The following is an 18,936-nucleotide window of genomic DNA, read 5'->3' on the forward strand; positions in this document are numbered from 1 at the left end:
TCATTGCTTAGCACCAGGCATTATTGATTTAGGAAGCATTTCCTTCTGTTTTTGTTATTTCTTGACCTAAACAAGGACATTGAAGCTACTGAGAGGTACTGATGTTGAAGAAAAGGGGTATACTGTTGTATTTTTGGGTTACTGCTGTAAAACATGTGCATGCTGTGAGTGAGGTCTGATTATCTAATACCAGCATGTGCTCCTTAAAGGAAAACTATACCCCCCAAACAATGTAGGTCTCTATAAAAAGATATTGCATAAAACAGCTCATATGTAAAACCCTGCTTCATGTAAATAAACCATTTTCATAATAATATACTTTTCTAGTAGTATGTGCCATTGGGTAATCATAAATAGAAAATTGCCATTTTAAAAAATAAGGGCCGCCCCCTGGGATCGTAGGATTCACTGTACTGTATGTTAGGTCACATGAGCCAATTAACAGACAGAGTTCTGCCTTTTGCTTCCACACTTCTTCCTGTTACAGTTAGAGTTGAAGTATTTCTGGTCAGGTGATCTCTGAGGCAGCACACAGACCATCATGAAATGGTGGCTCAAGGCAAGAGATGTAAAAGGGCAATATTTACTTAAATATATATTCCAGTTTGGTAAGATTCTTTAATATGCCACTTAATATGATATGAACTATCTGTTGCTTAAGTGTTCATTTTGGGGGTATAGTTTTCCTTTAAGGCAGCCATACACTGGACAGTCAAGTACTGTATTTGTCTGAATGGACAGATAACATACTTCATTCGAAATATAACCAATTAAATATTCTGTACTGTTTCTGAAATAATCCAGTTCATCTTCACTTTTCCTCTCTCAGCATCTGTTTCTCTTCATTCTCTCTTCATGCACGAGTTGGGTGACAGGTAATCATTGACAGTTAGATCTAATATATCTTATAGGGGGGGTACTTTTGCCTAGAAGATGTATTAGAGCTCATGCTATTAAAATCACCAGAAATCTTGTCTTTTTACATGCAGAATTTGTGCAAAAGGCAGTTATTTTGTTAGATTTTGTTTGTACTGGAATCAGTTATTTGAATGAGTTCTAATGTATCTGCTAAGAATGGAAGCCTCCCCCTAAAAGATATATTTGATCCAACTGTCAATAACTATCTGACACCCATAAAGACGCCCAAAATGAAGAGAAATAGATGCTGAGAGAGGGATATTGAACATAAACACAACTATTTCAAAACAACACAGAATATTTAATTGATTGTATTCCAGCTTAAGTTTCAGCTTATATTACATTTTTATTTTCACAATAGTTCCCCTTTAAACTAACAAAACATACCTTACCCTTTAGCCACAACCTGAAATAAAGTTTTGCAGAGATTCTGCTGGAATTCTCCTTGCTTTTTATTATTTTTGATTTACTGGTACAGTGGAGTTGTTAGCACAGAGCAACTTATTTGGAAGCAGAGCACACAACTTCATTCAGCTGTACAGACCACCAACAACCCTTTTATGTTACCCTTTAAACAAAACTGCGATTCGTTGTCCATATATTGCAATATATTTAAGCTGGCTAACTAAGTCAAAGTCATTCTTGGCCTGGCCAGTCCTACACTCAAGAATTAAGAATTCTATTGCTTCATTATACATATTACACAGGGACTAAGTTTTACCTGCATCTTACTTGCTGCTTTCAATGTTAAAACTTCCAAACATGGTACACCATGGTAACTTACAGATTTTTTTTATACAGGTCTTTAGAGCAAAGTTTTAGCCCCACTTAGGGTAGTTAAAAGATAACTATACCCTGAAACAGTGTAGGTCTCTATAAAAAGATATTGCATAAAACAGCTCATATGTAAAACCCTGCTTCATGTAAATACACTTTTTCCATAATAATATACTAGTAGTGTGTGCCATTGGGTTATCATAAATAGAAAATTGCCAGTTTAAAAAACAAGGGCCAACCTTGGGATTGTACAATTCACGGTGCACACAAACATACCAACAAACCATACTTTTTAGGTCACATGAGCCAATTAACAGACAGAGTTATGTCTTTTGCTTCAACACTTCTTCCTGTTACAGTTAGTGGTGTTGTATTTATGGTCAGGTGATCTCTGAGAGAGCACAGAGACCATCATGAAATGGTGGCTCAAGGCAAGAGATGTAAAAGGGCAAGATTTACTTAAATATATATACCAGTTTGGTAAGATTCTTTAATATGCCACTTAATATGATGTAAACTATCTGATGCTTAAGTGTTCATTTTGGGGGTATCATTTTCCTTTAATCCATATATCCGTTTATAACAGCCTTGTGTCTCCCAAACTACTTTGAGACACAACAAATATGGAGAATAACATGGGTTGTTCATTGATTCTAGAAAAGTCAATGTTAAGAAAGCCTAAGGAGATTTTGTTGTTTTTACTATTACTAAAAAAAATTGTAAATTTATATTTTTATTGCTTTGTGCATTAGAATCTGTTCCAGACTAGTATATTTTGACTTGTCCAGAGTTGTGGGGATTCATTCATAAATGGTCCAAGCAAATCTGCACTGCATATTACTGGGCAAACTGCCTCCAAAACATTCTAGATCAGCATAATACATCCAAAATTACAGCAAGCTATGCTTTCATACCATTGATTAAAAACAGGGACAGCAGGGATTGGCAAAATGGTTTAGTTGTATGTAGAGTAGATAAAAATATCGGAGAAGGTTAAGTATATAGAAAGAAAAGGTAGGTTTACTACAGATTAAATATTACAATTATAGAATTTTGGGGTTTAAGTGTAAGGTTGATGAATTCTTGGCATGAGGTCCTCGTTGCTCCTTAGTTCCCTGAGCACAAAGAAAACATGAATAATGGGTGTTTGTTCAACCTTTCTTATATCAGTAAGTAAAGCTTGTTAACATATTCTAGAACTCTTATAATGCGTCATATACTTTATGAAGCTACATTTCAGGGATAAGTAAGTAACTGGTGTCATTTGAAAACTAAGACTCGGCTAAATCAGTCATTTGAAATAACAAGCTAACTATACATAAACATTTTTCATTTACTGGATAAAGGAAAAACAAATATTAATGTCCTAAAACAAATCAAATGTTTTTATGTTAATAGGGCATAGTTAAATTACATTTTCTGTTTTCATCTATGTGTACTTAAAATCTTTTGTATTCTTCTAGGGTAAGAGTTTTTGTTATTGCTGTTGAACACATGAGTAGAGAATGATTGTAAGCACATGGTGCACATTGCCTTCCAATCCTCAGACGACACAATTATTCAACTTCAAAGGAATATACTATAGTTGGCTGGGTTTCAGTGCTTGCAGTGAAGACAAGCATGTGATAACCACAATAAAGAAACAGCCTGCTCTACAAGGGCTTTTTTTCTCTTTAAAAATAAGTCCGTTGTTCCCAACAATGTTTCCCAACAGTGCAACTTACATAGTTACATAGTTAAATTGGGTTTAAAAAGACAAAGTCCATCAAGTTTAATCCCTCCAAATAAAACATAGCATCCATACACACACCCCTCCATACCCTCACATAAATTATATATACCCATATCTATACTAACTATAGAGTTTAGTATCACAATAGCCTTTGACATTGTCTATCCAAGAAACCATCCAAGCCACTCTTAAAGGAGAAGGAAAGGTTAAAACTAAGTAAGCCTTATCAGAAAGGTCCATCTAAATATACCAGTAAACCCCCAAAGTGGTGCTGCTCTGAGTCCCCTGTCAAAAGAAATACAGCATTTCTTTCCTTCTATTGTGTACACATGGGCTTCTGTATCAGACTTCCTGCCTTCAGCTTAAACCTCATTGCCCTGGGCAAGAGCATGCTCAGTTTGCTCCTCTTCCCCCTCCCCCTCCCTTCTCTACTGTAATCTGAGCCCAGAGCAGGGAGAGACTCAGGCAGGAAGTGATGTCACACCATGTTAATACTGCAGCTCCTATCCTAAACAAACAGAGAGTTTCTAGAGCTTTTTACTCAGGTATGGTAAAACATTCTACAGAATAAATATAGCATTCTAGCTTGCACTATTGCAGTTAATCTATTGGCAATAAAATGCCTCTGTAGCTTTCCTTCTCCTTTAAAAGCATTAACAGAATCAGCCATAACAACATCACCTGGCAGTGCATTCCACAACCTCACTGTCCTCAATATGAAGAACCACCTACGTTGCTTCAAATGAAAGTTCTTTTCCTCTAGTCTGAAGGGGTGACCTCTGGTACGGTGATCCACTTTATGGGTAAAAAGGTCCCCTGCTATTTGTCTATAATGTCCTCTAATGTACTTGTAAAGTGTAATCATGTCCCCTCACAAATACCTTTTTTTCCAGAGAAAACAACCCCAACCTTGAGAGTCTACCATCATAATTTAAATCTTCCATCCCTCTAACCAGTTTGGTTGCACATCTCTGCACTCGCTCCAGCTCATTTATATCCCTCTTAAGAACTAGAGCCTAAACCTGCACTGCATAATCCAAGAGAGGCCTTACCAGGGACCGGCAACTAGTTAATTCAGGCAAATAATCACCAGATTTGTAATTGAGAACCATTCCTTTCAAACCTCAGCAGATATCTTTTACTACAACATTGATGAAAAAGTGGAATTAAAAAAACAGAAATATATATACAAAATGTTGCATTCTTAATAGTATCTGACTAAGAACACCCATTCGGTGAAATCTAAAACGGCTTCTTAGTGGCAGGCTAAACTCATGGAATAAGAAAATTACCATGCCATTTTGCCACTTAATTCTTCACCAGGGGTCCTCTTAAGGAATCTGTGAAGCTATTAGCCCCACTCCATCTCCACCAAATTCTCTTATTTACCTAAAGTTGAATGGTCACCACTGAAGTGGATGTAACTACAAGGTAGAAATTTGTCATCTATATGGTGGTCATACATAAGCCAATAAAAGCTTCCATCTTGGCCCCTCCAGGCCAAATCAGCGTTTTATGGAACCATGTATGGGGCACTTGGTGGCTCCAGTCCAACCAATATCTGTTAATTGTTGGGGTGGTCTTCTAAGGAAAAAAAGGCACTTGCTAGTGGACATGATTACAGGTTGTGAAATACCTTACTGAGTGATGTTGTGATGGCAAATTCTATTTATGTCTTTAAGAGGGGCTTTTGGTGACCTAAACTCAATAGACTGGAGCCGAGGTAGACAAATCTTTGCAGCACCACTAGAGATTACAGCACAGGAATGTAACTGGAGGATGGGCCAGGCAAATGTTATAAGTTGTGCATGTAACCGTTTGGTGATAATTTAATATAATTATATATGACCCATGGGTCAAATATATATATTTAGATGCATTTTTGACTTGTACTTTAAATGTGTACTACAGGGTCCAAAAGGAGATCCAGGATTGTCACCTGGGCAAGCACCATCAGGAGAGAAGGTAATGTTTGTCTGCTTGTTGAATAGTTTGATTTTGTTTTGTTTTCAGATTATCCCATTACAGTAATTAGATTTTCTATTTCTTAGGACGAGTAAGCATCAATAGGCTCTTTTGAGTCTAGCGGCTTAAAGAGATTATTCATCTTCTAAACAGTACACTAGCAATATTGTCAATTGCTTTCTACTTCTTATTTTTTAACAATTTCCAAAGAAATTTAAAGGGCCTTTATACCCTTTGTTCAACATGAGTTCAATAAATGTGCTGAACATACTTGTTGCTTATTGTTTAATTTGTCTTGGGTTTTTGTTATTTCTTCAACAAAAGAATGAAACTGAAGCTGTGGTTCTTAAAATGTAGATGATTAATTTACCAGTGGACAGATAATTCCACTGCATAATGGATTTTTTTTAACAAAAACGCAACAGCAGAGGATAAAAGCTGGTGGTGGGGGGTTGTATATGTGTATCTAATTATTTATTATTTAATAATGACCAATTTGGAGCAGCTTTAGTTTCCCTGGTTGCTGTGTTTATCTTGAGAAAAAAAAACAACAACAAAATACATAGATGTTTTGTGATTAAAACAATAGGCAACAACTTTGTTTAGCACAAGCCCTATTCACTGAACCTATTAACCAAGAGGGTATACGGCCTCTATCAAAAGGGTATACTGCTCCCTTTGGTGTTTCATACTAATGTGCTAAATTAGTTGGTACTATTCTCGGCAGCATCAGATGAATGTCAACAACCAGTGTAACAATTGTAATGAGTAATGCTCATGGATGTGCAGGAGGGCTGAAGTTGTATTAACTAATAGATCCTATTTTAACAGATTAGAGAGTTGGCAAGCTCCCATATTGAGCCACTTTTAGGAAACATGGAAAGTCGGAAAATGAAAATAAATAGTCAATAATAAAAAAAGTCATTATTGCCAGTGAACTAAAAAAGTTTGGAATGTGAATTACCCCTTTAAGGCTGCAGGCTGCTCTGTAAGGCCAGCAGCCTTAAATCAATTAAAATGGAACTGTTGACGTTCTAAAAATCTGCTAAATTGTAAACCTGATTAACAAAGAATTGGAATTATTTATTACAGTTGTCAACGTATTTAAAAATATATTTTGAGCTTGTCATGCCGATCTGACACCAATCTGAAACTGACCAATCAACGCTACTCTTTCTAGCTGATTTTAGAATGAACAGTTTCTTCGGTGAATGTATCTGTAAATGTGAAGGAAGGCAATCTAACTCAAGGTGGCCATACATGGGCCAAGAAAAAGTCGGCAGCTTAATGCCCCAGTGTATGTGACTCTCTGACGGGCCGAAAATATGTTTTGCCCCCTAATTTTTTACTCCTACTGCCTTACTCAACTGCAGTTTTGCCTTATGCATCTCTGTACTGTTACTGTACTGATCGCTGACATGGAGTAGGTTTTCTGCAAGTGGAGTCTGAAACCTTCCGGGCCCCAAAAGCATGTCTGTGAAGACATTATACCACCACTAGATGCCCTCTTGGGTTCATATTACAGCAGCATTGTTTACAACAGTAGTATTTTTATTAATGTGATAATTTCATTATGGTTCCAAAAGATACCATTTATTAATATTTGTTTGACACAATTTAAATTATGGTTTTGAAATAAATCTTTTTTTTTCCATTAAATCAAAGGGAGATCCAGGTCCTCCAGGCTTCATAGGAGATCGTGGGCCTCTAGGTCAAATGGTAAGTATATTTGATTTAAACTTTTTGACAAAAGCATCATTTAAGAAGAATTATATCTTCAAAACCCTTATTGATTTCAAAATTTGACTAGTCACAGGTTTATGTAGTGCTAAGCAAATAAATCTTGGTCTCAAGTTTTTGATGTTGAATATCTGATGTTGAAGTTGTAGTAATTAGTGATGAGCAAATCTGTTGCGAAACGCATTGAAGTCAATAGGCATCAAGATTTTTACGTGCAACAATTTTTTATGCTTGTGACAATTTGTCCTCTCTCCAAATACATAAAATTTTCTAGTGACAACTTTTTTGTCTTGGTGACTTTTTAGTCTTTTAGAGTCAATTAAATTTAGTTAATAGGACCACAAAGTTTTTACACCCGCTTATTTCTGATAAATTAATACAACAAAACAGACTGAAGAGTCAGGGGCTGTGACCCTTGAAGATTCAGGGCCCAGTCCTAAACTCCAATGCAAACCAGTTCAGGTGATAATGGATAAGATGACGCAATTGTTGTTAGCGATACCCTTAACCTCCACCTACTGCAGTTTTTAAACTTTGTGTTTTTAAGGCAACCGTCCTGCACTGCATGAATCATGATATACAGTGAGTTTGTATATATTTGTTTGTCTTATGTGGGTGTGGCCCAGGCTTTTTAAACCAATTAATTAAAAGTGAAGTATTATTGCTAACAACAATTGAGTCATCTTATCCATTATCACCCGAACTGGTTTGCATTAGAGTTAAGGACTGGGCCCTGAACCTACAAGGGTCACAACTCCTGACTCTTCAGTCTGTTTTGTTGACTTCTTCGTCTTGTTGACTTTTTTGTCTGTGACTTTTTTAATGCATTAAAGTCAATGGGCATTTTTTCTTATGGTGACATTTTGTTCCTGCTACTATTCTGTCTTGGCAACTTTTTTGTTGCAGCAAATTTTTGAACCAGTTTCCTGACAAAATTTGCTGATGGCGAAGTGCGTAATTTCGCCGTGAATCCATGCCTCGGGAAAAAAATTGCTCATCACTATTAATGAGCTATCTCTGTGCAATGACTGTTTGACTTATTTACTAGCACAGGGCAAACTAGAATGTGGTTGCTTGCCATAGATTATTGGACTGATGTAGATTTTCCACTTTTTGGCTAAAGTCAACTAGGTATCAGACAGCACAGACTGACTGAAGTACCTGTAGTAGTGACAGGCAGACATCAGCTCAGAAATGATTTTTCTGCTTGATAAATTGCAACACCCCTAAGCTCAGCTTCTCAACAGCTGCTCAGAGCACATGGGGCATGTGAGTGTCACAGACACTTTCTAAGATGGTGACCCCATGTTTGACCCCATGTTTGAAGTTCTGGAGCTGAAACATTAGACTGGTGCAATAATTCAGAATATAAAATATGGCATTTTAGCCATATTCATTTTTAGGGTTTAGTTCTCCTTTAAGTGTAGCAGGATCACAAGCAAGGATAAAAAGTAATAAAATATGTAATCACTATTTTCTTTATTCTAAAGTAGTGTTTGTTTCCCTGCTATCTTTGTTGCATTATGTATATTTCCTTAGGCAAATATTTCACCAAGAAAAAACACATTGAGTTCCCAAATTGTTTTTGCTATGTAAAACAAAGAATGGAATTCAAGTTACAAATTGTTGAGTTGCCAATTATGCTACTGCTTTTAAGATTAGCCAGGGTTAGACAAATCCTATAAGCCAGACTGCCAAGTTTCTGATGTTTCATTCTAGGCTTTTACATTTTTGGAACATTCATTTACAACTGTATGTTTGTGCACATGCAGCTGCACAGCAGGCAAATAATTTAAGTAATATAATATTGTAGATGTAAAATAAACGATAGCTTTAGAATACCATGTCCATTGGAGGCATCTTAACTTCTTTAACAAAGTTATCTTTTTGTGGGAAATAATTTACTGCTAGTAACTACTATACTTAATGCAGTTCATATCACTCTTTAAGCCAGTTTCAGGACTTTTTATTCTTTGTTTGTTCTCAATTCCTGGTTTTGGATATAGAGACTAGGGGGAAGACGGAGGCAATTAGACACATTAAGAGACACCTGGAAATGTAAGCATTTAGACAGGATGGGCCAGAGAGATTTGGTCAGGAAGTCAGACACATGTAGGGAGAATGAGATAGGGTAGGGGGAAATAGCTAAGCACATGAACAAAAACGTTAGATGCAGTGGCGTGTTCATTTATGACAACAAATTTGAGAGAAACCTGCCAGGAGGGATAAGACCAAATAAATATCTGTGTGTGTGTGTGTGTATATATAATATATATAGATGATGATGAGATAGATAGATGATCTGTGATTTTCTCCGGGACCACTAATTAATTATTCACACATAAAATTCTTTTGTTCTTGACCTGGAGAGTGCATTGCTATTTCTTTGCCAGATCAGGTTGGGAGCAGGCAGATTATGGTTGAGTGTAACCACAATCCGAAGCTGAAACGCTTATGAAATTATTGGAAGAAACGCAAATATTTGAAGTGCAAGACCAACTTTATTGTATGTATGTATACATATACACACAAACACACACATATTAATTAAATTAAAGCAGTCAAATTGAATCTGAGCCCCAGTGGTTCCTGATAAAACTAATCGTAGTATGTGTGAACGTGGTAGGGTATTGGGTTAGATCTTCTGTAGCAAGTACAGATGTGATTGATGTACAATTTCTCTAAAGCACTGTGTTATCCAAGTGAAGGAATAATGTATAAACTTTCAGGATGTGTGTGTATTTTTTTTTGTATTCCCAACACTGGATTATAAATATTATGTGTATATATTATCCATTTATACTGACTTTTCTCAGGCCAGCATAACCTTCCAGTTCTCCCATTCATTACCTTTTGTTAAATTGCCATTTCTAATTCACTGCACACATTGTAGGAATTCTTTATAGATAATATAGTGCATGGAAGTATAACTGTATTGCAGTGTATGTGCAATCATATTGTTATCACAAACTACATACATCATTCTCTCTAAGATCAATACAAAAAGGCATGGAAGCATCTTCATGACAATTTACAATGCCACAGAAAAAAAGCCTAGGTGGGTGTAGGCTTGGAGACACCGAATTATACAATATATGTTTGCTTTGTTTCACAAATATATAAAAAAATATTTATAAAAAGAAAATGTATAAAAAAAACTTTAAAAAAAAAGTATTTTAGTCAATTGGCTCACCTGGGCTACCACCCACGGTATCCATGGTATCAGTGATTAGTATTCTTCAGCAAACTGCAAGTAAAACAACAAAAGCAAACATTTGATTGGCTGCCATGGGTTACTGCCTAAAGGAAATCTTGCCCAGTGTATGACATACATAGAACTTATGCTGAATACATTCTTATAATTATTTTGTAAAAGCCTACAGCACGTCACATACTTTTCCCTTACATTTATTTGAAATTGAATGTTGCTTTATTTTTTTGTGGTTGTGTTCTGTAAATAGGGATGTAATATAGTTTGATGTGCAATTTTTCTATATGCTTAACAAAAATCTACATGTATGTGTCAATGCCCTTTAAAACCATTATCTATGTTGCAGGAATAAAACGATGTACAGGTACTTTATTCTAACTGGCGATTGGAATGCAAAGTGACATAATAAATCATCAGACTTTAGCTAGGGTAGCAGTAAGCATGTAAAGACGAAGTTCAGGAATGCTAATAGCCATAACATTATATTTAATAAGTCACATTTTGTTTGTGCTTGTTTGTCTGTTTGTCTGCATTAGCCAGTTACAAGTGTTCTCTGGCATTGCTTACTATATTAATTTTTGAAGATAAAATGTGTCTTATCAACCATATCCCCCATTGATTGGTAGTAACTAATCTACTTCTTAGGAACGTGGTGAAACCTTCTCTTGGCAGTACTAACCAACATTTTTTTATGACTAGCATAATGTAGCATGCATAGTATAGTATGCAAAATGTTTTTTAAATGGACCTTATAAAAATGGATGATTTCATAGTGAATAGATGTGGATCTTTTGGATAGACTGTGGTTTGGGGTTACACAAAGCCACAGGTCTGCATTTTTGTAGCTCCTTAAGGCCCCCACAAGCTATTAAATGCTTCCGACAGACCAAGTTGCCAGCTAATTGGCCCGTGTGTGTGGGGCCGTCCGATGGGCTTCCCCAATCGATATTTGGCCGATAGTCGAGCAGATGACGATTGGGCAGGGTAAAAAAATCCACCTGTATCGCCTCCATTCTGTTCCGATCGTTGGGCCATGATTGGATCAGCCCTATATCGTCCATCTCAATGTGGGCATATCGGGAAGAGAGCAACTCGTTTGGCGACATCACCAAACGAGTGGTTCTCCCTGTATATGGCCACCTTTAGCAAGACATAAAATAACATTAAATGTATCGCTTCAATAAAAAATATCCAGGCTGTATTGTTGAACTGAAGTAAAATATTGAGCTGCTGAAAAACTTGTAATATAGGAAAAATTGTTGAACAATATGTAGAACAGCAAATAATTGTTTGCATTAAAGCCAAATCCAATTGACCTTCATGCTAAGCTCACAGGAGCATGAAGGAAAAAAATACGCTTTCTTCCAAACTATTACTCTAATTAGCCTTCAGTCTGGACACTTCCAGCCAAATCTCTGAGCCATCCTATATGGCCAGCCCCACAGTTTTGGAAACACTGAGCTGTTAAGAAGCTGAGCTTAGGGGTTGTTGCAAATTATCATTATTATTTTTAAATTGTGATGCTAGTTGCACTCTTTTTTTGTGTTGCCATGTAGTAATTATCTGTATTAATTACTAATAATCCTTATATTGTGACATATATATTCTATGTGTACTGTATATTTTGAGTCAGTCCCTAAGCTCAGTAACTGACAGCAGCACAGAGCATATGCAGTGAATCAGAAGAAAAGAAGATGGGGAGCTACTGGGGCATCTTTGGAGGCACAGGTCTTTACTGCTAAAGGACTGTGGTTGCCTTGGGCTGGTACAGAAACCCAAAACACAATGTACAACATTTCTAGCCTACTTAGCTTTAATTCTCCTTTAAGTAGGACACAGACAGGAAGGCTACCTGTGTTAGGAACTCGGAGGGGCAGAGGGAACATTCAAGTGACCAAGGGCCTGAGAGACTAAGGAACTTAGAAAAGCCAGGAGGCAACATATGTGATTTTTGCACTGGTAGTCAAAAAGGGGCCCAGTTTAGTGAGGGAACTCATCATACATGTAAAGGTAGTACCCAGGTTGTATTTTTATGATTTTTTTAATGTTTTTTTTTCTTATGATGAAATGGTCACTCCACAACTAAACTCACTTTCTCTAAAACTACAGTTTGACAGTTACTAAAAGAGCCAAATAAAAAAGTATGAACGGAAAATAACATGGAATGATCGTGAAAAAAATTGGAATACTGTACTTCTAAATTGATTTATAACGGTCCTATAGGTTCAGCACTGCCCCCATTGACCTCTATAGGATCTTGACATCCTTACCTGGTGATGTTTTGTATTACAGGTTTTTGTGGTTTTTACACTTAGGGGGTTATTTATCAAGGTAGAGTTGTATTTTTCCCAATTCGAGTTTTTCAAGGGTGGTTTCAGTAAAAAATTTTAGGTACAAAAAAACTCAAATTTTTCGAGATTTATTATACCCCAAAGCTCCAAGAAGCTCAAATCCAAAAATTCTCCAGCTAAAACCTGTCGAGGTCATATAGAAGTCAATGGCAGAGGATCCTCTATTATTTTAATTTTTTTCCAGTGCTTTGCTCTCGAAAACTCGATCAGTTTGAGCTTTTTTTTGCCGATAACTCAATCAATTTGATTATTCAAGTTTCCCCCCAATTGCATTGATTCAAGTTTTGTTACATTCGGGTTTTTTCATAAATAAGCAAACATCTGAGTTGTGAGTTTATTTGAAGTAGAAAAACCTCACAAACTCGACCTTTGATAAATAACCCCCTTAATAAATCTCAAATTTTTAGAGCTTTTTAAAAAAAAAAAAAAAAAAAAATAGGAAACCTTGATTTTTTAGAGATTCGTGGAAAAACCCCAACATTTTATTGTTATTAAATCAGTCTGCTAAAAAATTTAATCATAGGTGAAAAGTATACTTTCAGCAGGGCAGTGATCCCAAAGTAGCACTGTCTGCAGGAATGGGCCTAAATCTATCCCAGGTACACATAATTTGCACATTCTTGTACCCCAAAAATGAATTGTTATTGCTGAATAAAGCAGCACTTAACAGTATTAAATTAAGGGGAATGAATGCATATAGCAACAGAAATTTAGTGTCCCATTAAAATAACTCATTTTGATTTTTAAATATTTTTAAAGTAAATATGCCATACACATACAAATTTCAGTGTAGGAATTGTTATTATATAAAGTAAAATAAGTAGTGATTGGCGAATGTGACCCGTTCCGCTTTGCAGAAAATTTGTGAACTGTGAAAATCCGCCAAAATGCATTGAAGTCTATGGGCGACAATTGTTTGACGCTAAAAATTTTTTTCACCCATTCGAGTCTATGGGTGTCATTTTGCAGCAAAACTTGGCTAAACATTTTTCTCATCACTAAAAATAAGATAATTTGTCCATTGAATTGAATGCATTTCATGGAGTTTATATAGCACTGACATGTTTTCACAGAACTTTACAATAATTATATATCATTAACATCAGTCTATGACCTTATGGAGCTTACAATGCAAGGTCCCTATCTCATTAACTCACAGTAGGGGCAGATTTATCAAGAGCCAATTTACCTGTTTTTAGAGTGTGGAAGAAAACCCGAGTAATAAAAAATAATTTAAAGAGACCCATGGACAGTAGCAAAAATACTTATAAAAATTAAAGATATTTATCAGGACATGTTTAGCCTGACGGGTTTCGTGCCAACTGGGCATTGGCTCACAGGCTCTGTATTTACAATCCATAGGTCTCTTTCAATTATTTAATTAATCCAATTTTGGTAAACCTGGAACTAGGGTTTGATTATGAGATCATAAGGGGATATTTACATCACCAGTAACTTAATATAGTGAATAAAGTACCCCCTCTTGTAAAATATAAGGATATTATTAGTTACCGAGGAGTTTCATGACCATATAAAAACACGAGGCCGAAGGCCGAGTGTTTTTATACAGGTCATGGAACTCCGAGGTAACTTCTAATATCCTCATATTTTACAACTGGGGGTACTTTATTTATTATAATACACAAATTTTAGTGAGTCATGTGACAGAAATGACATCACTACTCACCGTTTATAACTGATGACATCACTACTCACCGTTTATAAGGATATAATTTACAGGATATTCATGGCTTTTGTGTATTATATATATATATACTTTTTCTTCAAGAGCAGATATGCACACCATTTTTGTTTATTTAGAAAACCAGAGTACCCAAAGGAATCCTATGCAGAAACTGGGAGAACACCCCCCCACACACACACACGTCCATAAATATTTGGACATATTTTTTCTAATTTTGGTTCTGTACATTACCACAATGAATTTTAAATGAAACAACTCAGATGCAGACTTTTACCTTTAATTCAGTGGGTTGAACAAAGAGATTGCATACAAATGTGAGGAACTAATATTTATGGACCTAACTGTATATATCAAAGGTCTAGCTTGTCACATTTTTTCACAGTAGTAGTTTTATGTAAATGCATATTATTTTTTGTGTACTTTACAGAACTTTCGTAATTGCTTCCCTTAAGGACCATGCACAGAGCATCAGAAGCAACAGGCGGTGCTCTTCACCTTGCGCCAGATTGCCTATTGCATGTGTGAAGTACAGGGTTTTTCTGTGCCTTGCAACAGCTGATCCTTTACCTGCATGTTAGAAAGACTTACAAACTAGGGGGTGAATAATGAATGATTCTCTCCTACCCCTTCTAAATGCTGAATGCAGGAAGTGCTGTGAGCTGAGCACAACCCATAGCACAAAGTGCAAAATACAGGTTGTTTTTCATACATACATCTTAAATGTAAAGAGCTTTTTAAACTGTTCCTTAGACTAGAGTGTCAGACAAAACATGGTCAGTACTCTTCTGCAAAACAATGTTGGTGGAATTTGCTGCTATTAAACCACAGGAGCATTAGTGAGGTTGGGAACTGATGTTTTATAACATCTGGCTAGCAGTTGAGGTTTCCATTCACATGTCACTGGAGTTTATTTGGGTTTAAGTCTCATACTCTCATCTTAGAAAGCCAATTTCCAATGGTCCTTGTTTTTTGCATGGGGGCATTGTAGTGCTGAAATGACAAGGACCTTCCAAAGATTGTTCGCAAACTCACAAAATAATGAGAATTTAATTTCACACTGTAGCCTTAAGATTTGCTTTCACTGGAACAAAGCGCATTCAACCAAGCATTAATAAAAGCCTTCAAACTCACATTTTCAACTTATAGTTCATGAGCTTATTTCGCTTTCAGAGGCAGTTTGGAACTCAACAGTTACTAAGGACATACAATTTTAGAAGAAGTGCCTGCAAACATTTGGACATATTATAGACCTTAAAGGAGAACTAAAGCCTAACTAAAGAAGTAGGCTAGAAATGTTGTACATTATGTTTTGAGCTTATATACCAGCCCAGGCAACCACAGCCCTTTAGCAGTAAAGATATGTGCCTCCAAAGATGCCCCAGTAGCTCCCCATCTTCTTTTCTGCTGATTCACTGCACATGATCTGTGCTGCTGTCACTTACTAAGCTTAGGGACCAACTCACAATATACAGTACACATAGAATATAAATGTCACAATATAAGGCTGATTAGTAATTAATGCAGATAATTACTACATGGTAACACAGAAACCAGTGCAACTAGCATCACAATTTAAAAATCAGCCTTGTAGCATCAGCTTATATTACAGGCCAACCTCATTTTCTTCTTGTATATTTGTGAAGCTTAGCTTCTCAACAGCTGCTCAGAGCACACTGAGCATGTGAGTGTTGCAGACACTTTCCAAGATGGTGACCCCCTGTGGCAAGTTTGAAGTTCTGGATCATTCATGCTATTGAGAAGCTGAAACTCTAGGCTTGTGTACTAAGTGCAGTATGTGTCTCCTTTAATACATATTGTATTTATTACTTGATAGATGCTAAGTTTCCTTGTGTTTGATGTGCAGTTGAATTTGCAGTATGCACTACTGAAGAAAAAGTATGAATATCAGTATAACAACCCTCAATTTCAAATACTGTACTAAACAAATACTGTATACAGTCCCTTTTTTCTGGCTTGTTATGATTATTAATTTATTCTGATTTAATATAACTGCTTTATTTGTAGGGTGCTAAAGGATATCCAGGGCAACCAGGTCCACCAGGAGAGAAGGTATGTATTGGCATTCCTAATTTTCTATTACAGTATTCCTAATATAAAAATATTTTATTTCTGTTGCTACAAATCTCACATTCAAAAATCAGACAACACACACAGATTGTTGAATATTTTCCAAGAAGCAATTTACAGATATTTTTTCAAATATGTCATAACTTTATTATGCCACTTCAAGATGAAGAGGATTTCATGAGTTACATTTGATTGTAGGATATAAGAATGAGTTCTGTTATTACTTTGGCACAGCAAGGTCTTTTAAAGTTCATATATTTATAATCATACTTGATCATATACATTTTTGAAAGTGAATTATTGGTTTGATAATATATTTTAGTTAACCATATGTTTTGTTAAAATTTCAATACTGTTCAATTCATCCATTGCAAGCAGCCAAACTGTAGTTTCTCAAGAGCTACATAAAAAATTGAGATATTAAAGTGATCAGACATGTCAAACTTGTGTCACTGCAGCTGCTGTCAACTAGTGTTTCAAGCATCTACCTACATGTTCTTGAGTGCTAAGAGCTGACATAATTGACAGATGGTCTTTCAACTATTCTCATATGTAAAACAATTTTAAAGTCAAACCAACAGGGGTCCAGTTATAGTATCTGTATGTCTGAAGTTAACTATGGCACAAACAAAGAAATGCTGATGTAATTATATTCAATAATATGTTGGTGCAGTTACAAACACCGGATAATTAATTTTATTTAACCAAACCGAATGGAAGAGAATGAATTCACAAGTGGAATGGTTTTTTATTTAACAAAAAACTTGAATGGAAAAAACTAGATTCTGTGAGATCAGGTTGCAAAACCCAAAAACTCGAATTAATCAAGTTTTCTGCAGGAAAAAAATGCTGAAAAAAAACATGAACATCATGCAGGATACTCATCTTCAAATGGTTCAAGGGACCTCTGCCATTGACTCCTACATGACCTCGACAGGTTTCAGATGGTGTATTATCAGATTTAAGCTATTTCCAGGGTTGGGGTATAATAAATCCTGAAAGAATATACGTTTTTTTTTTCACTCGAAAATTAGTTTTGACCAAAAAAAACCCATTGAAAATGAGAATTTGCATGGAAAATGAACCTTAATAAATAACCCCCTTAATGTTTAAATTACTTTCTAAATGTATATGAAGATCCATATATATATATATATATATATATATATATATATATATATATATATATACCCCTAAAATAACTCCTATGAATAATAAGCTGTGAAATTTTGCCTTAGTGAGCTGCAGCAAGCTCAATCTATACCCTATGAAAAAGCATGCCCTACAGTTAATTATGGGCTTTGTAAACCCCAGAGATATAGGTGTCATTATTATAATTTTGTTATGATTATTCACATTCCATATTTTAAAGTAAGCTTTTAGTAGAATACAAGCCATGCCATTCTAGGAAAATTTGATATTCTGTTCTGGTTAATTGGTCCCATTGGCCTTAGAAACAGAATGGAAGATGAACAGGTAAGGGTCTGAGTACTGGGTTGGTAAATTTGATTTGTTAATACCTTTATTATTTTCTGAGTATTCATAGTGTCATTTTTAGACATATTTTATACTTATTTTGTTAGTTTGCATAATTAGAAAACGAGTTCAGTAGTTTCTAATATAAAAGGTACCAAAAGCTTTGTTATTGGAAGACTGCCCTCAGGAACTTTTCAGGTATTTGCTAAAACAAGTTAGACCTTGATGTGTGCTTAAATTAATATTTAGATAGACATGTATAAAATGATTTTGCAAGCAACTGATAGATCTTAGCCTCAAGCACCCTGAGTTTTTTTTTTTAGCATCATCTGTTCAGAAAGTGAGTCAAAGTGTTTGTTAGTGTTCTCAGTTCTCAGGATAGGAATATCAGAGATGGAAAAGGAATGTCAGAGCTGTACCTGTCGAGAGAAATTATCCATCTGAAAAGCAAAATATTTTTCCAGATGCATTGTTACAGAAAAATATTTCTACTTTACTCGTTAATTTTAGAAAATGCATTTGCTAAAAGGTATACGGCACTGATTTGACTAGAACTGCATACTTTACTGACACCGTACAGTATTGATTTGACTTCTGCAACTGCATTCTTTACTGACACATAATACAAGGCTGATAAGTATGTTTCTGCAATGTTTCTTACAGGTTAAACCTATAATAAACTGCATTGTCACATGAACATCATCACCTAATTGATGTTGTGTTGTCTTTCCAATAGAAGTTCATTAATTATTAGTTATTTCTGGAGTGAGGGCATCCTTGCTTGTTTCCAATGAAGTACTGTAACAATTGGCTTCTTTGATAGGGATTTCACCATACACTGAAGTATCAGTGCTGGTGCCTGAGATTACCAATGATAAGTTCCAAGAAGGTTTCAACCAGTTCTTGCAAATTATCACTTTCATTCTGATTTTAGTGTGAGATGCCACAAAAAAAAAAAAAAACATGCTCCACA

General features: G+C 35.6%; 1 protein-coding gene across 2 annotated transcripts in view; it reads left to right on the forward strand.

The window, feature by feature from the left end:
* col24a1.L (collagen, type XXIV, alpha 1 L homeolog) overlaps window positions 1-18,936 on the forward strand; it is a 156,314-nt gene that overhangs the window by 42,967 nt on the left and 94,411 nt on the right. For both annotated transcript variants that reach the window (XR_001935320.2, XM_018258139.2), the window contains exons 6-8: window positions 5,339-5,392; window positions 7,058-7,111; window positions 16,425-16,469. Coding sequence is in view for 1 of the 2 variants with exons in the window: in XM_018258139.2 (XP_018113628.1) it covers window positions 5,339-5,392; window positions 7,058-7,111; window positions 16,425-16,469 (153 nt within the window). In the remaining variant the exon portion in view is untranslated. The remainder of the gene's footprint in view (window positions 1-5,338; window positions 5,393-7,057; window positions 7,112-16,424; window positions 16,470-18,936) is intronic.

The sequence above is a fragment of the Xenopus laevis genome, chromosome 4L (assembly GCF_017654675.1).
Source record: "Xenopus laevis strain J_2021 chromosome 4L, Xenopus_laevis_v10.1, whole genome shotgun sequence".
NCBI lineage: Eukaryota > Metazoa > Chordata > Amphibia > Anura > Pipidae > Xenopus > Xenopus laevis.